Here is a 25,821-nt window from a genome sequence, read left to right as displayed (position 1 = left end):
ACTCAGTGGTCTTTCGCACATTATCCCAGGGGGAGGAGAGGTAAGCTTGAAAACCAAACAAACAGGTAAGCCTAAAAGTTGGAAGAAGGATCGGTTTCCATGCTTGATATTGCTGATCTGTCCTGGGTTGGCGATATAAGACGGCATGTTTGTATTTCCCTTGAGTGTGGACACCCCCGGTTTATATGTGATTTACTTTGGGCCTATGATGATACTTTAATGCCACACAGAGTCATCTCTATTGGCAGGCATATTGCTGTATACTACAGGCATAATGCTGTATACTAAAGTTCTGAGGCCCAGTCACATAAGTTGGTGGCTCACCCTGAGTGCAGGGTGGCACGGGGTGGCTCTCTCCTGAGGTTAACACTGCCATTGATGTGGAGGAAGATCTGCCATTGATGTGGAGCAAGGTATGTTTGCCGTTCATTTTTCCTTTCAGCCCAGAGTGCATTACCCGTATACCCAATATAAGGAGTATAGCAGAAATTCCTAATACTGGCTATACATGTAATGATTGCAGAGACCCTAAAATGCCAGGACAGACTCCACAAATTACCGCATTTTGGAAAGAGGACACCCTAAAGTATTATGTGAGGTGCACGGTGAGTTCATAGAAGATTTTAGTTTTTGTCACAAGTTAGCAGATTTTTTTTTTTTTTTACAAAGTGTCATTTTCCATTAACTTGTGACAAAAAATAAAATTTTCAATGACCTCACCATTCCCCTGATGGAATACCTTGTTGTGTATTCTTTCCAAAAAAAAGGTCATTTGTGGGGTTTAACTGTCCTGGCAAGTGGGCGGGGTGCTAAATTTTCAGCACCCCTGTAAAGCCTAAAGGTACTCATTGGACTCTGGGCCCCTTAGCGCAGTTAGGGTGCAAAAAAGTGCTACACATGTGGTATTGCCGTACTCGGGAGAAGTAGTACAATGTGTTTTGGGGTGTATTTTTACACATACCCATGCTGGGTGGGAGAAATACCTCTGTAAATGACAATCTTTTGATTTGTTTACACACAATTGTCTATTTACAGAGTTATTTCTCCCACCCAGCATGGGTATGTGTAAAAATACACCCCAAAACACATTATACTACTTCTCCTGAGTACGGGGATACCACATGTGTGGGACTTTTTTGCACCCTAACTGCGCTAAGGGGCCCAAAGTCCAATGAGTACCTTTAGGATTTCAAGACTACTCCTCACGGTTTAGGGCCCCTAAAATGCCAGGGCAGTATAGGAACCCCACAAATGACCCCATTTTAGAAAGAAGGTACTCTGTTAGGAGTATGGTGAGTTCATAGAAGATTTTATTTTTTGTCACAAGTTAGCGGAAAATGACACTTTGTGAAAAAAAAACAATACAAATCAATTTCCGCTAACTTGTGAAAAAAAATAAAATCTTCTATTAACTCACCGTACTCCTAACAGAATACCTTGGGGTGTCTTCTTTCTAAAATGGGGTCACTTGTTGGGTTCCTGTACTGCCCTGTCATTTTAGGGGTCCTAAACCGTGAGGAGTAGTCTGGAAACCAAATGCCGCAAAATGACCCTTGAAATCCTAAAGGTACACATTGGACTTTGGGCCCCTTAGCGCAGTTAGGGTGCAAAAAAGTGCCACACATGTGGTATCCCCGTACTCAGGAGAAGTAGTATAATGTGTTTTGGGGTGTGTTTTTACACATACCCATGCTGGGTGGGAGAAATAACTCTGTAAATAGACAATTGTGTGTAAACAAATCAAAAGATTGTCATTAACAGAGGTATTTCTCCCACCCAGCATGGGTATGTGTAAAAATACTCCCCAAAACACATTATACTACTTCTCCCGAGTACGGCGATACCACATGTGTGGCACTTTTTTGCACCCTAACTGTGCTAAGGGGCCCAAAGTCCAATGCGTACCTTTAGGATTTCACAGGTCATTTTGCGGCATTTGATTTTCAGACTACTCCTCACGGTTTAGGGCCCCTAAAATGCCAGGGCAGTATAGGAACCCCACAAATGACCCCATTTTAGAAAGACACCCCAAGGTATTCTGTTAGGACTATGGTGAGTTCATAGAAGATTTTATTTTTTGTCACAAGTTAGCGGAAAGTGACACTTTGTGAAAAAAAAACAATACAAATCAATTTCCGCTAACTTGTGACAAAAAATAAAATCTTCTATGAACTCACCATACTCCTAACGGAATATCTTGGGGTGTCTTCTTTCTAAAATGGGGTCATTTGTGGGGTTCCTATACTGCCCTGGCATTTTAGGGGCCCTAAACCGTGAGGTGTAGTCTTGAAACCAAATGTTGCGAAATGACCTGTGAAATCCTAAAGGTACTCATTGGACTTTGGGCCCCTTAGCGCAGTTAGGGTGCAAAAAAGTGCCACACATGTGGTATTGCCGTACTCAGGAGAAGTAGTATAATGTGTTTTGGGGTGTATTTTTACACATACCCATGCTGAGTGGGAGAAAGATCTCTGTAAATGAACAATTATGTGTAAAAAAAAAAAGTCAAAAAATTGTCATTTACAGAGATATTTCTCCCACCCAGCATGGGTATGTGTAAAAATACACCCCAAAACACATTATACTACTTCTCCTGAGTACGGCAATACCACATGTGTGGCACTTTTTTGCAGCCTAACTGCGCTAAGTGGCCCAAAGTCCAATGAGCACCTTTAGGCTTTACAGGGATGCTTACAATTTAGCACCCCCCAAAATGTCAGGACAGTAAACACACCCCACAAATGACCCCATTTTGGAAAGTAGACACTTCAAGGTATTCAGAGAGAGGCATGGTGAGTCCATGGCAGATTTCATTTTTTTTTTTTTTGTCGCATGTTAGAAGAAATGGAAACTTTTTTTTTTTTTGTCACAAAGTGTCATTTTCCGCTAACTTGTGACAAAAAAAATATCTTCTATGAACTCGCTATGCCTCTCAGTGAATACTTTGGGATGTATTCTTTCCAAAATGGGGTCATTTGGGGGGTATTTATACTATCCTGGAATTCTAGCCCCTCATGAAACATGACAGGTGGTCAGAATAGTCAGAGATGCTTGAAAATGGGAAAATTTACTTTTTGCACCATAGTTTGGAAACACTATAACTTTTACCCAAACCAATAAATATAGGCTGAATGTTTTTTTTTTTTTATCAAAAACATGTTTGTCCACGTTTTTCGTGCTGCATATATACAGAAATTTTACTTTATTTGAAAAATGTCAGCACAGAAAGTAAAAAAAATCATTTTTTTGACAAAATTCATGTCTTTTTTGATGAATATAATAAAAAGTAAAAATCGCAGCAGCAATCAAATAGCACCAAAAGAAAGCTTTATTAGTGACAAGAAAAGGAGCCAAAATTCATTTAGGTGGTAGGTTGTATGAGCGAGCAATAAACCGTGAAAGCTGCAGTGGTCTGAATGGAAAAAAAGTGCCTGGTCCTTAAGGGGTAGAAAGCCTGTCAAATTTTCAACACCCTATACTCTAACCCATCTGCTTCCATACTTTCTGCAGGATGTTTCTCTGATCCTTTTTTCATCAGAAGAGGGACCAGACAGCGATGCCCTCTTTCTCCGGGCCTATTTATACTGGCTTTTGAAACACTCTTAGAGGCCATAGGTCCAATACCTCAATGAAGGGATTTCAAATAGGGCCAGACACATACAAATGTAACGCATTTTCAGACGACCTTCTGCTGACCCTCACTGAACCAATTACATCCCTACCTAACGTTCTTAAAGAGAAACTCCAACCTAGAATTGAACTTTATCCCAATCAGTAGCTGATACCCCCTTTTACATGAGAAATATGATGCTTTTCACAAACAGACCATCAGGGGGCGCTGTATGACTGATTTTGTGCTGAAACCCCTCCCACAAGAAGCTCTGAGTACCGCGGTACTCTGGGCAAACTGCTACAATGTAACAATGTTCACAGACAGGAATTAGCTGTTTACACCTGTCTCTAAGGCCCCGTTCACACTTGCGGTTTTGTCAAAACCGCACCGGATGTCCGGACCGCACCGGAGCCGGACCGGACCTGATCCGTACGGTTCCTATCCGGATCCGGTCCGGATCCGGTCCGTTTGCATCCGGTTTCCGTGCGGTGTGAACACGGTTGCGGTCCGGATCCGGTTTCTTAAGGAGATACCATCCTGTAAATACCTGGGGTCTGGGAGGTCAGCAGAAGGGTCTGGGGTCATTGTTGGAGACAGGTGGACGTGTGGAGACCATCCGTGGATACAGAGACTGCAGTTGGGACCATGGATCCAGGCATTTTTTACTCGTAAACCTGGGAATTCTCTCCTTCCTGTTGTTCGCCTCCTCGTTATCAGACATCAGACATGTTGCTGCCAAAACGAGCTCCAGCATGAAATCGCTGCTGCCCCACTCTTTGAACGCTGGGCCCATGTGGTCCCCATCTAAAATGCATAGGAAGTGGGGTAGAACGTCCGGTTTTTGTAGCCAGTGTGTTGTGCGCTCTCCGGCTCTCATTGCTTTGTATTGGCCGGATGGTGCAGTCCGGCTCCGCTCCGGATACGGCTGCCGGAGGAGCCGGACCAAAAAATAGCGCATGTTGGAACGGACGCCGGAGTCCGGATCCGGTCCGGCTCCGGTCCGGCAGAACGGACGCATGTGAACGGACGCATAGGCTTTCATTGCTATTGCCGTGCGTCCGTTCCGTCCGTTCTGCAAGCGGTCCGGCTCCGGCACGGCGATTCCGGACGGCCACCGCTAATGTGAACCGGGCCTAACAGCCAAAACAGCTAGGAGCAGCTACATAACCCGCCCACAGTAAAAATGTCACCCTGTAATAAATGTCAGAATGTAAATCGGGGAGAGGAAAGATTTTACAATGAGCAAACACTGACTAAATCATTTATACATAATTATTGTAAAAATGAAGCACTTTTTTTACTACATTATTTTCACTGGAGTTCCTCTTTAATCTATTAAAATCCTTTGCCTTAGCATCAGGTCTTAAAGGTAACCAGTCAAAAACAGAAGCCCTATCTATAAATTTCCCTCTCAAATTAGAGATGCAAATTAAAGAAAACTTCCAATTCATATGGAAAAATAAAAGCCTGAAATACTTGGGTATTCAAATCTCTAGCTCAACAAAAACTCTATACGAACAGAATTATCCCCCCCCCCCCTTTTTAAATTTCTCACACTCAAACTTATATCTTGGGGTAGATTCTTTCATGGATAGGTAGAATTACTTCCACCGAAATGGTTATTTTTCCCTAACGATTATATCTCTTCAGATCCTTACCCATAGAAGTTCCCACATCACAACTCAGAAAATTTCAGAACGATATCTTTAGATTTATCTGGGGTAAACGAAAACCTCTTATTGCATCCTCTATCATGTATAGACTTAGATTAGGAGGAGGATTGGGAGTCCCTGGCATAAGAAAATTCTTTGAAGGCCGCCAGGATCTCCCAATTGCTGTGCACATCCTTTAAAAACCACTCTTCACAATGCAGAGATATTGAAAATTCCACTATCTCCCCATATCGTGTACAGGATATGATCTGGGTAAATGATATCCCTAAGATTTTACTTTGCTCAAACAACCCCTTTCTCTTTCTTTCAAGCTTTGGAATATTTTGAGATTTAAATATAGGCTCATTTCTATGGTCTCCCCTTTAGCTCTTATTACAAGAAACCCTGAGTTTATACCTGGCCTAGAGCCCCACATTTTTTTATGGTGGTCATCTAATATTCTGACCTTTTATGACATATTACGGAAAGGGAAGGGTAGTATCCAAAACATGATATCCCCCCCACCCCTCCCCCGCCACCATCCGAGATAATCTGGTCTATGCAATTGCAACATTTCATGACTCAACATTGGAAGGACAATTTTGTTCCATCATTAACTTTAAAGTTAATGATGGAACAAAATTGTCCATTTAGCTGCTGACTTTGGGGAAAAGTCGTCCTGTGTAATACAAGCAACTATGGAAAGATGCATACCATTTTGAAGCTCTCTGTCTCCTCTTTTCAACGACACATAAACCGCTGCCCTACGCCTTTTAGTTTTCGATATTTTCGCGATCGAAATTGCGGCAGCCGCGATTTTGATTGCGAAATTAGTGAAAACTAAAAGGCGTAGGGCAGCGGTTTATATATCGTTGGAAAGAGGAGAAAGAGAGCTTCAAAGTGGTATGCATTTTTCCATAGTTTCTGCACTGCTCGGAGTCCCTTTAATAGAGAAAGCAATAAGTCGCGGAGAAGAACTGACTAAATCAATCTCAATAATTTATACGTTTCCTAACTCAACACCTCTCACCAAGAAAAAACCTTATCAAAAGAAATGGGAAAAAGATCTGGGACATGAAATCACAGATTCTCAATGGTAATCTATTTGGAAGAAAACTTCTAAATGTTCAAACAATATTTCCATGACCGAAACGTCCATAAACTTCTATTCCGCGCATACCTAACTCCATCGAGAATAAGCAAATATAAAACACAAATGCCCAATACTTGTTTTAGAGGTTGCTTGGACCTGGGAGGTTTCTTCCATACCTGGTGGTTATGCCCTATAGTACAATCACTTTGGACCAAGATTTTTTACCTTCCAGAACAGTTTTGGAACAAACCCACCACCCTTAACCTCTTATCAGCCTTACTTAACCTACATATGGGTAATTTATCCCGTTCAAAAAATACTCTATTCACAAAAATGTTAGTAGCCACCAGATCATACATAGCACAGGCCTGACTCTCTAAAGAACTTAGTTGGGAGAAGGTTATACAAAAAATTAATTATATTTGTTTTAACGAGTTTATAATGGCTCTAACAACTGGTGATACCTCGATTTTCTTCTCTACCTGGACCTCCTGGTCATCATCTGATTATGGCAAGCACATAAAAGGAATCTTGGACAGATACTAAATATCAAGACATATGAGTAAAGGTGAAAACTCATTCACAGGACAAAATAAATTCAGGAAACCCTGATCATTTAATATTTGCACACACCAATAACCAGCTTGATTCTCCAAGAGTCGCCTTCATAATCCATTGTATGGTAGAACAAAATTGGTGGGAACATGAGTTTCTAATACTATCTATGCTTCATATTAAAGGGAAGGTCCAAGCAAAATAAAAAAATGAGTTTCACTTACCTGGGGCTTCTGCCAGCCCCATGCAGCCATCCTGTGCTCTCGTAGTCACTCACTGCTGCTCAAGTCCTCCGCTGGCAGCTTGCCGACCTTGGAGGTCGGCGGGCCGCATTGCGTACATTTTTACGCATCCCCGCTAGTGCAGGAACACTAACACATACATTTTCACGCATTACTGGTTCAATGCGTAAAAATTTACGCATTGAACCAGTAATGCGTAAAAATGTATGTGTTAGTGTTCCTGCACTAGCGGGAATGCGTAAAAATGTACACAATGCGGCCCTGCCAGCGGAGGACTGGAGCAGCAGTGAGTGACTACGAGGGCACAGGATGGCTGCATGGGGCTGGCAGAAGCCCCAGGTAACTGAAACTCATTTTTTTATTTTGCTTGGACCTTCCCTTTAAGCTAAAGTTTGATTTTCTATATTTTACTGAATTAGCATACTTGTCTTGTTAAGTGTATTTACCCATTACCTGGAGTATATATACTTTCAGACTTTTATCTATGCTAACACTTATCCCTTGTAACATCTACCGGGAATTAATAATGTTTTGTCTGTTATATTGTTATTTTTCAATGTGACGATTATGTTTTGTTCTTATTTCTTAATAAAAGTTTTTGAAAGTAAAAAAAATACATATTGTTAATGCTTATGTACCCCCTGAGAGGATCACTGCCACTCTGAACACCTTAACTGACAAACTCCTATTTATCACGACATTCTACTAATTGCAGGTGATTTCAATTTAGTATCCAACAATACACTGGATGGATCAAACCCCAAGACACAACATCCTAAAAAAATATGAACGCTCTCAATTCTTTGCACTCTCTTCTATATGTTACCGATAAATGGAGAACACACAACGGCCACAAACGTGGCTATACTTAATAAATTTACTTGCGCCGTATTGTCTGTTTATGGTCAGACCATGACACCGTGCTGTCAGTTTCCCAAACAGCATTTCAGCAAACAGCAAAATCTCCCTGGAGATTCAATGAATCTCTTTTAACATCTGCAGAAATCAATTTGGCTCTGACTAATACATTGACAAACTATTTTATTGACAATAATTCTCCTGACATATCACCCTTGTCCCTGTGGCTTGCCCATAAAACTGTTATAAGAGGCGAACTCATTAAAGAAGGCTCCATTAAAAAGAAAAATGATAAAGCTACAGAACAAAATCTTAAATATAAAATCAGACGACTAGAATTAGCAAACCAATATCAACCCTCTCTTTTCTCAAACAGATACTGGGTCTGAGACTCCAGCTTGACATGATCCTCTCGAAACAGACCGAAAAAACATATAGATGGCTAAAATCCTTTCAATATAAAATTATGACTTTGACATTATTATGACGTGTAACTTTTTGCAATACAGACCTGTTATTGTTCTCTAAATTTATACATATGCAGTATAGGAGAGTCTATTTAGCTTCTTTTCCATCAAAAAAGGTTCTGGGGATGGCCTTACTGTTACACAACTCTTTGCTCAAGCAGGTCGAGAATGTACTGCCAGGATGAACAGGGACGTTTTATTATTGTTGTTGGTACATTGGCTTCTACAAAGGTATGCCCAGGGGGGCACATGCGTGGCACTGAACTGAGCAGATGTGATTCCTCTCAGCTCCACTCTCAGGCTGCACAACTCGCTTAAAAAAGCACATTTCCAAAGCTCATTTGACTCCCAAACCTGTCAGAACAGTTGGGGGTTATGTCCCCAAAGAAAAAGGACGGTCCGGCACATACCCCCTCTGCCAACAAAAAGCCTCAGGTCTTACCGCCTTCCACATGCTCTACTCGGAGCAAGATGGCGGACAGAACAAGAGGAGATGCGCAGCATGTTGTCTCCACCCTTAAAAGACAAATTCCCCATATCTTCACCCAGCTCCAGGACATCAAGTGTACCCTGTCCCATTAACACTCACAGGGTGATCGAAAGCATTAAAAAGGTGTTCAAGACAGAGCTCCGGGAGGCTGTACGAGACATCTCACAACAAATTCGAAAACTTAACGGGAGAGTAGGATACCTTGAACAGCAGCTAGACACCCTCACTGAAGCGCTTGAAGCTGATATAGCCCAATTTGACGACCAAGCTGCTCAGATTGAATCCCTAGAGCTCAAGCTAGAAGACGGGGAGAACAGGATTAAGGGAGCAAACATTTGTATCCGCAACCTGCCTGAGTTGGTGACAGACCTCAAGCCCATGGCTCTAAACCATTTTTGTGCCTTGTTGCCCCAGCACGACCAGGGATCGTCCTGCATAGTCAAAATCCAAAGGGCTCTGACTAGACCCCATAATACATACGTATCTTCCACGGGACGTTATCCTCAAATTGCAATTCAAGGAGGTAAGAGATTTGCTTTTGGAAGCGCCACGTAACTTAGAAGCTCTGCGGGGGGTTTCTGCTCTGCTATTTGCAGACCTAGCTCCCTCCACTATCCAAAGGAGGCACGCAATGTGACCGGCTACCCTCTCACTCCTGAAGGCCTCCATTCGTTATTGTTTGGGATTTCCGTTCTCTCTGACTTTCCAGCACGGGGGGCGCAACTATGTCAGCCGATCCTTAAAAGAAGGTCGACACCATTTAAAGGCTGCTTGGAATCTCTGCAGAGCCAATCCCTTCCAGACCTCTACCGCAATGTCCCCCGAGACTGGCAAGAAAATCGTCGACTAGAATCAACCAACCACGTTCCTCTCAACAAGTGGGTCCCTCTGCCTAGGACTCTAAACTTTTAAACTCTTTGGATGGTTCTGCTGTTCTTCTTGTCCTCCGGGTAAAAGCACTTTTATGTTGGCCAGACTCTACTCTAACTTCTGCCCTGCCAAGTAGACCATAGTACTTGCTTCACCATCTGGTCAGAACCCGGACATCCATCGGGGAGGCCCTGATAGCTATGTGGTGCCAGCGCTCATACGGTATTCCTGGGTCTCGTGTCACACGCGTTATATCTCAAAGTCTCTCCGCACAACTTCAGTGCTTCTCTGTGCGATCAACCCTTGGGGCAATTTGTGCATAAAAAACAGAAAGAACATATATAGTGTAACACCATCAGATTAAGCTTATCACTTCCACCTCCCCTTTAAGCTGGTATGACCCACTCTAAGGCAAATGAAATGCGCTCACCAGATGGTATTGCTGCTCAATCATAAACAGCAATACGGGCCTTTTTTATATATATATATATATATATAGCCATAGTCAGGGTGCTTGCTTCACCATCTGGTCAGAATCCGGACATTCATCGGGGAGGCCCTGATAGCTATGGTTCTCCCTATTTCCACTTCATTGTCATATGCTCACAGCTGGTCTGCTATGTGCCCACCCGGCTTTGTTAACCCTCCTAGCGGTATGGACGAGCCAGGCTTTTTTCTCATGAAGCAAGGGGAAACATTTGCCGACGGCGGAGATTAAAGGGGCAGCATTTAGAACGAGGCTCACAGACTGGCAGCCAACCAGTCTGCTATTGTGTTGAGAACATAAAATGAAGCAGAGTAAATTGTCGGTTGCCATGTGATCATTCTGAATCAGGGGGTGGGGGTGGCCCATTCTCAGGGCCCTCTGCCGACTTTATTTCTGTCCCTGGGACCCTGCAGAGATTTTTGGCAGTACAGCGACTCATCAATACCATTTGACGGGATCCTCCAGGATAGGTGTGTCGCACTGCTGCCGAAAACTTTGCCGGGGCCCTGGTAGACAAATATAAAGTTATGGAGAGATCAGGGGGGAGACCTATATAATACTGGGGCAGTACTGGTTACCTATGGGGAAAGAGGCACCTATGTAATAGTGGGGCACACCTGGTTGTAGAGGGGTTAACTATTTGTAAAAGTACCTTTTTTCCGGATATTTTTCAGAAGTTTCCGGAGTGTGTCGTACTCCCTATTTTTAGGTCTGACCAGCGCTGCCTTAATTGTGTATTTTCACGGCTAATGCCGTGTTTGCACAATATTGTGCGCATAATTTTGCGTATCATGCGGTCTTTCTGCAAATTGGGCTGAGGGTAAATCCATGCCCTCCCATCCTAGTCCATGCGGTCTAGTATGCGAACCATGGTCTCCATTTCCTCTATAGACATTGGGGTGGCTCTGTGGCTGCGGTAAGGCCGTCTGTCCGCCATGTCTCTGCACACACTGTCGTCGCACAGAGTGACATCAGGACGCATAGACATCTGTGTAGACGTCCATGCGCTATGATGTCGCGTTGACAATGCGCCTGGTAATGCTGGTGCAGTGACTTCCCCAAATATCTCCGCTTCCGCACCATGTACACTTCCGCAATTTTCAGGGTAGAGAGAGCACCCCCCGAACTTCCTCTGTGCCACATTGCAGCATCTGAGCCCTGTGGTTCGAGGGGTAGATTACAGAAACTTGTCTCAGGAACCAGCGGGCCTCGAGGGCTGCAATTTGGCTAAGAGGAAGTTCGGGGGTCCCCTCCCTACCCTGAAAATTCCGGGAGTGTACATGGTGCGGAAGGGGAGATATTTGAGCAGTATTCAGGGCCATAATACTTAACATCCCACTGAGCATGCGTGATACTTAGTGAGGAAGGCTGCTTTCGGGCGGAACTATCTGTCATTACACTGTCACTGTCCATGCGTACTAAATAATGCATGGTTTTATAGCTTTCTACAAAAGACACTGATAATTCCGTATTTAAAAAAAAAAAGTACATTTCTTAAAGGGGCACTATGGGCAAACATTTTAAATATGTGCAAACATATACAGATAAGAAGTACATTACTTCCAGAGTAAAATGAGCCGTAACTGACTTTTCTCCTATGTTGCTGTCACTTACAGTAGGTAGTAGAAATCTAACATTACTGACAGGTTTTGGACTAATTCATCTCCCCATAGGGGATTCTCAGGGATTTATTTATTTTCAAAAGCACTTAATGAATGGCAGTTGCTCTGTCCAACTGCCAAAAAACTGTGTAGCGAGCAGGGAAGCTGGCTAGCATCATTGTTTAAATCCTTTTTCGGGAATATCTTTATAAAGAATAAAAGCATTGCTGAGAATCCCCTATGAAGAGATGGACTAGTCCAAAACCTGTCACTTCTGTCAGATTTCTACTACCTACTGTAAGTGGCAGCAACATAGGAGAAAAGTAATTTATGGCTCATCTTACTCTGGAAAAAAACGTACCAGTACTTATTTGTCTATGTTTGCACATATTTTGAATTTTACAATTTTTCGCCATGGTACCCCTTTAATCATTTAAAGACAATGTAATGCATTAAAAAGTCATGTTCGCCATTATAAATGGCAACATGACATTTTAATGAGTTACATTGTAACTCTGCCGCTGTGTGCGAGCGGGCAAGCTCCTGCAGCTCTCGCACGTTTGGTTCCGCTGCTTAGTGATTGGCCCAGGGATTCACATGTTTCCTGGGCCAATCATGGGCCAGTAACAAGGCAGATCATTGTTACAAGCCAGTAACAATGATCTGCCTTGTTGTGTCAGGAAACAAACTTCTTTTTCTCCTTCCCAGCTCATCCATCACCTCAGACTGCTGTCAATCAGCATTCAGAGGTGACCGGAGCTGTGAGGGAGAAAGAGACTGTGATTGTGGTAGGATTTTTACTTTTTGAAATAAAATTTTAACCCCATACTATTAATTGACCCCTTATCCGCCCCCTCTTTTGCCATTTACCCCTTTTCTGGTTTTTTTAGTACTTTTTCACCCCTCTTCTACCCTTATTCTGATATTTATATCTATACTTTTCTATTCTTTTCATTTTCATAAAAAAAAAAAAGAAAAACCTCTCTTTCTGTTATTGATTGATCGCTCGATAGATCGCTTAATCTGTCTGTCTGTCCATCCCATCCATCCATCCATCCATTAATCTATCGATCTATCCCCTTTGCTTTCTATGGCGGGGAGACTCTATTCTGTTGAGGAGACAGATGCCTTCCTCCAGCAGAGCAGCAGCAGTGGGGTTGATTCGGGGAGCGAATGGCACCCAACGAGCAGCTTCTGACAGTTCAGAGATCGTTGGGCAGCCATCTCCCCGCATCAGGAGGGATGATGATTCCACTGTTCAGGGCCCTTCAGATGCCACCACAGGGGGCTCAGTGGGTAGCAAAGCAGCAGAGGCAGGAGGGGGGCCAGGCAAAGGCTGGTACGCCCACCGGTACCTGAGGACATAATTCAGGGCACCTGGTCACCCGCTAGCCTTGTAGCACCCAACGTCCCGCCTTTTACAGGGGCAAGCAGAGTATCAGTGCCCACTGACAACTTTAGGCCTGCTGAATTCTTTCAGCTTTTTGTGGATGATGATTTGCTGCAGCACATTGTGGAGCAAACTAATTTGTACGCGCAGCAGAATATTACCTAGAAGCCCACCTGTTATTTGGTTGAAAAATGGGAGCCCACCACCATACCTGAGCTAAAGGTGTTTATGGCCCTAACACTACACATGAGCATAGTCCAAGAGCCAGAAATGAGACTGTACTGGTCTAAGGACTTTATGCACAGCACACCCCTTTTTCCAGCTTCAATGAGCAGGCAGCGCTATGAGGCTCTTATGAAATGCCTGCACTTTGCTGATAATTCAGAAAATGTCCCCAAAGATGATCCTGCCCATGATAAGCTTTTTAAGCTGAGGTCCATCCTTACCCACCTCAGTACAAAATTTAGTGAGGTGTACACTCCAGAGAGGGATGTTGCAGTGGATGAATCCCTCCTACCGTTCCATGGCAGATTATCATCAAACAATATATCCCTAGTAAGGCTAGTGAAATTTTATTAGCTATGTGAGAGCAGCAGTGGCTACACATATGCTTTTTTGCTCTATGAGGGCAAAGATAGCCATCTACAGCTAGCTGGGTGCCAACCGTACATGCCAACCAGTGGGAAAATTGCGGTGGAACTAGCCAACCCCCACTCCTCCACGAAGGCTATCATGTGTACGTGGATAACTTCTATACCAGCATTCCCCCTTTTCAAATTTTTATATGCTGCAGAGACTGCTGCCTGTGGGACGGTGAGGCCAAACCGCATAGGTCCTCCCACCACAGTCGTGGTTCTCCAACAAACTACGGCAACTTCGGAAGCGCAAGGAAGCTGCGCATAAATCGGGCAACCTTGAGGAATACAGGAGCGCGAGGAACAACCTTAATCGTGAATTGAGGGTTGCCAAACGTGAGTTCACTTAGAGGATGGAACAAAACCTCTGTTCAAAAGACTCACGAGCCGTATGGAAAGGCCTTAAGGCTGCTACCAATTACAAGCCTCCCCCCCGACACGTTCCACCTAGCATCGAACTTGCTGAAGAACTTAGTAAATTCTACTGCAGGTTCGAGCACCAGGATTCGCTTGCGGGGGACCTGCCACCGCCCACTTCCCCTCTGGCAAACGCTGACCTCACCTCGAGTCTAAGCTCACCCCCCATGGCTGTGAGAGAATCCGACGTCACACACCACCTGTCAGCTATGAACTCCAGGAAAGCCTCTGGCCCGGACGGAGTGTCCCCTGCCTGCCTGAAGTCCTGTTCTAGGCAACTTGCCCCTATTCTCACCACCATATTCAACAAGTCACTTCAGATGGGCAAGGTTCCTGCCTGCTTCAAGATGTCCACCATCATTCCAGTCCCCAAAAAGCAGGACGTCACTGACCTCAATAACTTCAGGCCTGTAGCACTAACAGCCGTTATCATGAAGACCCTCGAAAGGGTTGTCCTGTTCTTTCTGAAGTCCTACACTACGCCCCTCCTAGACCCATTCCAATTTGCGTACAGGGAAAACCGGTCCACCGATGATGCCATCAATATCTGCCTGGAGCTCATCAGCAACCACCTGGACAGGCCAGACTCGTATGCCAGAGTCCTCCTCCTGGACTTTAGTTCGGCATTTAACACCATCTGTCCACGCAGACTTCAGGAGGGTCTAGCTACACTCGGTATCCATTCCAGCCTTCGCCTTTGGATCACGAACTTCCTATCCCACAATCTGTCAAGCTGGGCAACATTTCCTTTCAACCACGGACCATGAACATGGGGGCTCCACAAGGCTGCGTTCTGTCTCCAATGCTGTTCTCCCTCTACACCAACAACTGCAGATCCACAGCGGACTCTGTCAAGGTTATCAAATTTGCAGATGACACCACTATTGTTGGCCTTATCACCAAGAACAACGAGAGTGACTATCGTCAGCAGGTAGACAGTATCTGTCACTGGTGCAGAGAGAACAGGTTGGTCCTTAACGCAGCAAAAACTGTGGAGATGATTGTCGACTTCAGGAAGCATGCCCCTTCTCCACCACCAATCCACATTGACGGAACTGAAGTGGCGATAGTTCCCTGCGTCCGCCTCCTGGGCACCACCATCTCAAATGACCTGAGATGGAAGGCTAACACCAGCTCCACCATGGCAAAGGCCCAGAAAAGACTCTTCTTCCTCCGTCAGCTGAAAAAGTTTGGCATGCCCCATCAGGTCCTCACAAGATTCTACTCTGCCACCACAGAATCTATACTCTGCTCTTCCATCCTGGTCTGGCACGCTGGTTCCTCCGTCAGCGACAGATAAAAACTCCAGAGGGTCATCAGATCAGCAGAGAGAATCATCGGGAAACCCCCTCCCTCCACTTGATCTACTCTACAACTCGAGACTACACACTAGGGCGCTGAAGATAGCCATGGACCCCTCACATCCGGGCCACTGCTACTTCAGTCGCCTGCGTTCAGGGCGAAGATTCCAGGTCATCCCCACCAGGACCACTAGGCATAGGAACTCTTTTTTTTCCCTTCAGCAGTCAATCCCCTGAACTTCACCCACATCTCACCACCACCCCATCCTTCTTAGGTTCACAGACATGCTTGGAACTCTCATAGCCTGCCTCCACTTTCTGTTGTATCTTGTTAATTGCGTTATCATGTATGTCTCTTGTTTAGTGCACTATTTTTCATGTCCTTGTAGATGTTGAGCTCTGTATGTGCCAAACCCAATTCCAGGCGGGATCCTGTCATGCTTGGCAAAATAAATGATTCTGATTCTGGTTAATAAAAAGTTAACAAAAGGGGAATCGCACAGTCTCAGATGTGGTGAGCTCTTGGCTGTCAAATATAGGGACAAGAGACGTCATGGTTCTGACATCCATTCACAATGAAGACATGGTTCATGTCACAACATCCAGAGAGCAGATTGAAAAGCCAGTGGCATTGGTCAACTACACAAAGAATATGGGTGCGGTGGATCTTGAGGACCAAATGCTCTCCTACTACTTTTTTAAAGAAAAAAAAAAGCGGACCTGGTACAAAAAAGTTGTTGTTTTTTTTTTTTTTTACCTCCTGCAGATGGCCATGCACAATGCTTTTGTGCTTTTTAAAAAGACAAGCCACGGTGACAGCTACCTCCCGTTTATGCGAGAAGCTTTAAGATCGCTGAAAAACGGAAGCATAAACCTTATGGAGGAATTCAATCCCATGCAACTGGATGGCGCAGTTCGCCTAAGGGGAATACATTTTCCTTCCCTGATCCCCCCAAGCCCAATTAAGGCGAAACCACAGAAACAATGCCTGGTGTGCACCAAGAACAAGAGGCGGAGTGACAGCAGGTACCACTGCCCAAAGTGCCCCTCACAGCCGGGACTCTGCGTTGTCGGCTGCTTTGAGGCATATCATTGCCTCAGCAACTATTAGACTTTTTTTTTTTTTTTTTTTTTTTTATTACCCTAAATTTTCACTGTCCCTCAAAGGAGCTCACAGTTACCACTAATTTACATTACCACCTTTGTTGGGGGTGTGGGAGGAAACCTAGAAGCTTAGAGGAAACCCAAGACTCCTACAACTTGCTAATAGTTTTTTCCCACTTGGACTTTCTGCTGCAAGGCGAAAGTGTTAGCCACAAGACTTTACTCTGCAGACCACCCCCATCTTCTGACCACTGGCTTGCCTTGGCGTATGACCTCTGGATTGTCTCCATCCTGCTAGTCCAGCAATGGTGAGTTCCAATGTATTTGTCAGTGTTAAGGATAGTGATATAGGCCTCACTTAAAGAGGAACTTCAGTGAAAATAATGTAATAAAAAAAGTGCTTCATTTTTACAATAATTGTGTATAAATGATTTAGTCAGTGTTTGCTCATTGTAAAATCTTTAGTCTCCCCGATTTACATTCTGACATTTATTACAAGGTGACATTTTTACTGTGGGCAGGTTATGTAGCTGCTGCTAGCTGTTTTGGCTGTTGGAGACAGCTGTAAACAGCTATTTCCTGTCTGTGAACCTTGTTACATTGTGGCAAACTGTCAAAAGTACAGCAGTCCTCAGAACTTCTTGTGGGAGGGGTTTCACAACAATATCAGTCATACAGCGCCCCCTGATGGTCTGTTTGTGAAAAGCAATAGATTTCTCATGTAAAAGGGGGTATCAGCTACTGATTGGGATAAAGTTAAATTCTTGGTTGGAGTTTCTCTTTAAATTATTCTATTTGCAACTGAGTAGGTCTGGGTCTCTAGTTATCAGAATGGTAACATTTGTGTTTTTATTGAATGTTCTTACACTCCTGGGTTTTTGAGAAGAAAGAATTACATTGTTGCATCTGGTAAAAAAAAAAGGCCTAGAAAATGCCATTGTTGCTGTTCATGGTGAATAGTGTATTGCGTCTCCAAAAAGCTATCTGATAATGTATAGAGGGTATCATTTTAACCGTGACAAGCAAGATAAGGGAATTTGGGATGTTTAAGAGATTATGCATGTGTCATTTGAATTGTCTTTTTGTGCCAAAGTGAAAAAAAAAAAAATATAAAAAAAATATCTTTTTCAAAGTTATGGTGCAATTTTAGCAAAACCGCACAAGTACAAATGTTACAAAATATGTATATCTGAGTAGGTCTGGTTCTCTAGTTTTCAGAATGGTATCATTTATGTTCCTGTATCCAATGTTCTGAGACTCCAGGGGTTTTGCTAGGAAAGTATGACTATTGTTTCTGATGCAAAAAAATGGCCTTGAAAAATACATTGACGCTGCTCATGATTAACAGTGTATTATGTGGCCAAAACGCTATCTGATGATGTGTATAGGGTATCATTTTAACCGTGACAAGCAAGAGAAGAGAATTTGGGATGTTTGAGAGATTATGCATGTCATCTGATTTTTGTTCTTGGCAAACTGAATGAGAAGCAATAAAACTTTTATTTCCATGTACTCCGTACCCAAAAAAAACAAAAGTGACAGAATTGAAAAGAGAGTGCATAAATAGGAGGAGCACTGAAAGGTGAAAATTGCTCTGGTCCGTTAGGGTAAAAACCCTTGGGGGTGAACTGATTAAAGCGGAATATAACCCTGCATTTCAACTTTGCTCTAAAACATTATTTACAGCATATTATATGCAACCAGCATTTTTTTTTTTTTACTAGACCAGCATTGGAAAGGTTAAACACAGAGGTTTAAAGTTCCGTGGAGAGATATGCAGAAGTTCGGATAGATACATTTAACTAAATAGAATGTAACAAGTGATAAATGTTACACACTCTTTGGCTGTCCTCCAGCTCCTTCTCAGTCAGAGAGAGTGAGTCACATGCCACACTTAGATACATTTATGTAAACAAAATGTATCTATGTCAGCTTCGGATGCGTCTGCAGTTCTGTCCAGGAACTTTAAAGCTCTGTGTAACCCTTCCAATGCTGGTCTAGTAAAAAAAATGCTGGTTGCATATAATATACTGTAAATAATGTTTTAGAGCAAAGTTAAAATGCAGGGTTATATTCTGCTTTAAAGCACATTATTATAAGGTTTTATAGCTTTCTACAAAAGACACGGATTATTCAGTATAAAAAAAAATCCCAAAACTTTATTTACAAGTACATTTCTTAAAGTACATTATATTATAAGGAACAAGGGAACAGACAGCAATGCACGTGGCAATACACAAAACGTGTGAAAAATATACAAGTCGATTCTCCATTGAGAAATGGAACAATGTTTTGATCCGTGAGGGAAAATGTGAACAAAACTCAAACTTATCAAAAACTGCCACTGGAGGTGCAGGCACGACTTGCATATTCAAATGTTTTATTGTTTGAACAATAAAACGTTCAAAAGTACAAGCTGTTCCAAAATGGCCTTTGATCAGGGTTTGCTTTGATGCCGGAAATCCAAACAATAAAGCTACAAAGCTTTGTCAACTGTTGAAAGACTTGCTATGATGAAAGGATTACTGGCTAGGTACACATCTTTATATGATACATTTTTACCAATACATTTTAACCTCTACAGCTATGGGAACATTATGCACCCTTGGAAACAATAAACAACTGTACAAATGCTAGCAAACTCAAATAAACAATAAATTACACAATGTAACGATGTTGCCAGACTCTGTCTCCTGCGCCATTAAAGTACTGAAGGTATTGCTCGCGATTCTCGTGAGCACTACTGGCAACATTTCGTGGTCCACATGGCTGCAAGGGGGGTAATGGTACAGAGCTCTGTCCCCAATCACCGGGAACAATAGCACCCATCGTAGCATCAACAGTATCAACGCTGTTGCTGGGTAGATAAGCACCCCCTTGTTCTCTACGCAAGAAATTGTGTAGCATGCAACATGCATACACAACAATGTCCACCTTGTCCATGTGCAGATTGATGGCTGTGTGTAACACTCTGAATCTATTGGCCAGGATACCAAAAAGGTTCTCAACAACCCTTCAGGCATGAGACTGAAATTGTAAACCTTGTGAGGGTAATCCAAACCTTTTTGGGGGAGAGGCTTCAGAAGGTGTTCATGCAAAGCAAAGGCCTCATTCCCCACAAAAACAAAGTTCAGTCCAAGTTCTGTCTCCGCATTAGATGGAAGCTAAAAAATGTATGAAAATGTAATTTGCCTAGATTTTCCTAATTATGGTCTGATTCATTCTGGTTCACAAACTTTCTCTTTGTCGTTGTCTTGTTCATTTAACTTTTTAAGGCTTTCGTTATGTTTTTATATAAAATCTTTTCCTTTTTCTCTAGGGTATACATTTACAGAATGTGTTTTCAGCTGGACAGACGATTGGATGGTATGATGCGAAAGTTACCAGAGTGGAACATGCTGGATTTGGGGTTGTCTTAGGAGAAGACCGGTAACTAAGATTAATTAATATGTTGTTTAAAGGACCACTATTGTGAAAATTATAAAAATTTAAAACACATGTTAGCACATGCTTATAAGCATTACATTTTTCCCCAGAGTAAAATACAATTTAAATTAATTTTCTCCTGTGTTGTAGTAAATATATCCCAACGTTTAGAAATAAAAAAGCCTCTATGGATGAAAAAAAAAGGTTAGGGATTAAATTAAGTGGAAAAAGAATGCCTATAAGGTCCTAAAACAGAAGGGGACCAGGGCTGCACTAAGCAATTATAAGGAAGAAGTTTTAAATCAGGATGATAACATTTATTGGCTAACTAAAAAGAATAAGAATAAGCGAGCTTTCATCTTTGCAGTCTTCGTTGGGCTTAAATCCTGTTTGCTTGCAGGCTGATGGTACAGACAACTTTATACATGCAACATCAAAAGGGGACACACAGATTTTTTTCAAGCATACATGCATGTCATTAAAGGACTTATGAGTCCAAATAACAAAAAAAAAGTTAAGTACTTGAATTTGAATGCACGGAGGACGCCATCTGCGCACTCCGTGCCGTTCCGCCGCCCTGCAGTTCAATAGTCCCCCCGAGCCGCTCCCAACCCCACAGCCCGGTCGGGCTCTCCTGCCTCCACTAAAATGGCTGCCGGAGCTGCGCAGTCCGCATAGATGCGAGTGCGGCTGCGCAGCTCTAGGGCCTCCCCCCGAGCCACGCTACAGGAGACAGCCTGTAGCGTGGATCGGGGGGGGGGGCCCTAGAGCTGCGCAGCCGCACTCACATCTATGCGAACTGCGCAGCCACGGCCAGCTCTGGTGGCCATTTTAGTGGAGGCAGGAGAGCGCAAGCAGAACATCTAAATGGGGTGGGACGTTGTTAGCTGAGATAAGAATCCTTGTTTACATACACCATGCTCACAGACCTGGGAGTTGGACTGTCACAGAAGCATCGTAAATTCTGAGTTCACAAGTTTAGCTACAGGCTGAGAGAGTTTAAGCATTAACCACTTAAGCCCGAAGGGTTGAAATTTTTTTACATCCGAGCAACTTTCACCCCCCATTCATTTGCCAATAACTTTATCACTACTCATCACAATTAATTGATCTATATCTTGTTTTTTCCGCCACCAATTAGGCTTTCTGTGGGTGGTATATTTTGCTAAGAGCCACTTTACTATAAATGCATTTTAACAGGAAGAATAAGAAAAAAATGGAAAAAATTCATTATTTCTCAGTTTTCAGCCATTATAGTTTTTAAATAATACATGCCTCCATAATTAAAACTCACGTATTGTATTTGCCCATATGCCCCGGGTATTTCACCATTAAAATTATGTCCCTATCACAATGTATGGCGACAATATTTTATTTGGAAATAAAGGTGCATTTTTTCCGTTTTGCGTCCATCACTGTTTAGAAGCCCATAATTTATTAAATCATATTGATATACTCCTTTGACATGCATATTTAAAAAGTTCAGACCCTTAGGTAACTATTTATGTTTTTTTGTTTTTTTTTATTATTGTAATTTTTTTTTTTTTTAATTTAAACTTGTATGTGGGTATTTTTGGTGTGGGAGGTAAACAGGGTTTTTTTTTAATATATTTATATGTTTATTTGTAAAAAATTTTCTTTTTAGGTGCAATTTGCTATTTGGCCACAAGATGGCCAGAATCAAAAAGTCCTGGGAGCGATCGATCTCGCTCCCAGGCAGAAGAAAGGAGCCCAGAGCTCAGAAAAGCTGCAGCGTCTGAAGAGACGCTGTCGGCTTTTCTCCGGGGGGGTCCGATCAGCGAAAGGGATTTATAATCCCTTTCACTGATCGGTGGGCTAACGGGCAGCAGCGGGGGCGCGCACGGGGGGGCCCGCGGGAGCGCGCGCGACCCGCGGGAGTGCGCGCAGCCCAACTGGACGAGAAATCTCGTCCAGTTGGGCTTAAGTGGTTAAATATCATCAGTCTCATACCAATATAAAAAGTTTTTGTCCTTATTCAAGCCTTTGTCCACTGCTTTGAACCAATTGCTACAACCCACACCTGGAAATGTTAAGGAGGATTGCTAAGGAACTTCATCCCATTTTACACAAGGATAACAGACTGAAAAAGATATTCCCTAAACCTCCCCTCGTCATATCGGCAACCACACAATCTAAAAAAGATGATTGTAAGGAGTTCTTTAAATAGGCCAAAACAAAACGGAACATCACCCTGCCGACAAAAAAGGTGACAGAGGCATCCTAAATTCTGAGTTCACAAGTTTAGCAACAGACTGAGAGAGTTTTAGCATTAAATATCATCAGTCTCATACCAATATAAAAGTTTTGTCCTTATTCAAGCCTTTGAACCAATTAATAAATTATGCTTCCGCTATTAATCGATCATTTGACGTTTTGAAGCCACCCTTCAGGGCAGTGACACGAAGATCATACATGCTGTGTCCATTGGAACGAAAGTGTGTAGCAACTGGTAGTTTAGATTTGGTATCGTTAATAGTGTACCTGTGTCCGTTCATACGTTTGCACAGAGTTTGTCCAGTTTCTCCCACGTACATATCATTGGGGCATTTAGCACACATGATCAGATATACCAGATTGGTGGATCCACAGGAAAATGTGCATTGTACTTTGTACTTCTGTTGTGAACATGGTATCGTTAACCTGTCAGTGGAGTAAATGTGTCTGCAAGTCCCACACCTTTTTTGTCGGCAGGGTGATGTTCCGTTTTGTTTTGGCCTATTTAAAGAACTCCTGACAATCATCTTTTTTAGATTGTGTGGTTGCCGATATGACGAGGGAAGGTTTAGGGAATATCTTTTTCAGTCTGTTATCCTTGTGTAAAATGGGATGAAGTTCCTTAGCAATCCTCCTTAACATTTCCAGGTGTGGGTTGTAGCAATTGGTTCAAAGCAGTGGACAAAGGCTTGAATAAGGACAAAAACTTTTTATATTGGTATGAGACTGATGATATTTAATGCTTAAACTCTCTCAGCCTGTAGCTAAACTTGTGAACTCAGAATTTACGATGCTTCTGTGACAGTCCAACTCCCAGGTCTGTGAGCATGGTGTATGTAAACAAGGATTCTTATCCCAGCTAACAACGTCCCACCCCATTTAGATGTTCTGTTTCACTTAAGGCATCTTAATGACATGTATGTATGCTTGAAAAAATCTGTGTCCCCTTTTGATGTTGCATGTATAAAGCTGTCTATACCATCAGCCTGCAAGCAAACAGGATTTAAGCCCGATGAAGGCTGTAAAGCCGAAAGCTCGCTTATTCTTTTTAGTTAGCCAATAAATGGTATCATCCTGATTTAAAGAGAATCTATACTCTAATATTCTTACACTAAAAAGCATACCATTCTATTCCTTATTTTCTCCTGTGCCCCTCTTTGCTGTTTCTGCCACTCTCTGCTGCAATCCTGGCTTGTAATTAACAGTTTTAGGCAGTGTTTACAAACAAACTAACCAGCTTGTGATAGGCTCACATAAACAGATTGTGTGAGTCATACAGAGTGTGCAGGGGGCCTGCAGAGGGTGTGTGTCGCTTCTATCCAATCACAAGCAGCCCTGCACATTCCACACATTCAAGCCTTAGCCCGACAGACGCGACAGAGGAAAGGAGATGAGATTTATTACAGAGACAATGCAATTAGGAAAGGCTGCAGTAAGCCAGAGCACATTAGAACAGGCATAGGAACTTATAGGATAGAAGAACTAAGGCTGAAAAATTTGTTACAGAGTCTCTTTAAAACTTCTTGCTTTTACTGATGGCTAAGGCCCGGTTCACATTAGCGGTTGTTTGCCAAACGGACCGGATGACCTGACCGGATCCGGACCGGAACCGTACGGTTCTGATCCGGATCCGATCCGGATCCGGTCAGGTTGCATCAGGTGTCCATCAGGATGCGATCCGGATCAGTTTGGCAAAAGTTCGTTAAAAACAAAAAAAAAGTTGGTCTGGGAGGTCAGCAGAAGGGGGACCTGTGGAATCAGGCCCTCTGCTGTTTAGCACTCACCTCCACCTGCGACATGCTGCCAACATCTCCGGATCCAGCTGTGCTGCTCCACTCCAAAATGCTTGCCCATGTGTCCCCATCCAATATCGCCGCAACAATCCCCATAGGAAGTGGGGTAGAACATCCGGATTTCTCAGCCAGTGTGTTGTGCGCTCTCCGGTTCCCATTGGTTTGTATTGGCCGGATGGTGCAGTCCGGCTCCGCCCCGGATACGGCTGCCGGAGGAGCCGGATGAAAAAATAGCGCATGTTGGAACGGAGTCCGGATCCGGCCCGGATCCGGTCCGGCTCCGGTTTGGCAGAACGGACGCATGTGAACGGACGCATAGGCTTTCATTGCTATGCCGTGCGTCCGTTCCGTCCGTTCTGCAAGCGGTGCGGCTCCGGCACGGCGATTCCGGAGGGCCACCGCAAGTGTGAACCGGGCCTAACACGGTACAATACCCTACTGCTACAATTATAAGGAGTGCAATAAAAGTTGAAAAAATAAATTAAACTGGTAAAGATTGAAGCTGAAAATCAAATCGCTAAGGATATCAAATCTAACCCAAAGAAAAGTACATCAACTAAAAAAAAAAAAAGACTGTATTGGACTCCTATAGGACTCAATGGTGGATGACCAAAGTAATGCGGAGCTATTGAATGCTTGCTTTGCTTCTTTCTTCACAAGGGAAACTTTGTTGCAAATTATAGATGTGAAAGGGTTCTAATATTCCAATTGTAATATTAAATACTTCACGCGGGAAAAAGTGAAGGCAAAAATATATATATTTTTTTTTAAGTATAAAAAAAGGCACCTGGCTCGGATGGCATAATTTTCGGGTCCTAAGGGAATTAAGTTGTTATTGATAAACCCCTTTAAATCTTATCTTTTATAAACTCTTTCAACTGGCAGAGTACCAATAGATTGGCATACAGCCCATGTTTTTCCATTATTTAAGAAGGGCAAAAAATCTGGTAAATTACAGACCTGTAAGTTTAATGCTGGGAACACACAATACGTTTTTCCCATTCGATTTTCCGCCCAATCATTTTTTCCCGTTGATTCTTCACTCAATTCTCTTATCTTCCACTCGTTTTCTTATCTTTTTCCATTCACTTCTATGAGGAATCGAGCAGTAAAACGATCGAGAGGAATATCGGACATGACAGAATTTATCAATCGAACGGCAAAACGTAATGTGTTCCCAGCATAAAATCAGTTGGTTGTATGCAAACTATTTGAGGGCTTACTTAGAGATGCTATACAAGATTCATAGCAGAGAATAATCATATTTTTCTGCATCAGCATGGATTTATTAAGGACAGGTCCTGTTTGACTAATATGCTCAGCTTTTATGAGGTGGTGAATGCTAGTGTGGATATTGTGAATGCTGTAGATATGATATACTTGGACTTTGCAAAAGACTTCAATACTGTTCCCCACAACAGTATTGTGCAAAAGTAGAGGCTGCAAGGACTAGGAAAGAGTCCTTTGTGCATGGATAGGGAACTGGCTAATGGACAGAAAACAAAGTTATGGTCAGTGGATCACATTCAAAATAGGTGACTGTTAGCAGTGGGGTACCAGGGATCAGTACTCGGCCCAGTACACTTCAATTT

At 43.0% G+C, this 25,821-nt stretch overlaps 1 protein-coding gene across 1 annotated transcript in view; it reads left to right on the top strand.

The window, feature by feature from the left end:
* RARS1 (arginyl-tRNA synthetase 1) overlaps positions 1-25,821 on the top strand; it is a 687,757-nt gene that overhangs the window by 440,146 nt on the left and 221,790 nt on the right. Inside the window, exon 11 of the mRNA XM_068277415.1 lies at positions 20,095-20,204. Within this exon, the coding sequence (XP_068133516.1) occupies positions 20,095-20,204 (110 nt within the window). The remainder of the gene's footprint in view (positions 1-20,094; positions 20,205-25,821) is intronic.

This window comes from Hyperolius riggenbachi, chromosome 3 (assembly GCF_040937935.1).
Source record: "Hyperolius riggenbachi isolate aHypRig1 chromosome 3, aHypRig1.pri, whole genome shotgun sequence".
Taxonomy (NCBI): Eukaryota; Metazoa; Chordata; class Amphibia; order Anura; family Hyperoliidae; genus Hyperolius; species Hyperolius riggenbachi.
The sequence above is the reverse complement of the archived record's forward strand: the minus strand, read 5'-3'. Positions and strand labels throughout refer to the sequence as shown.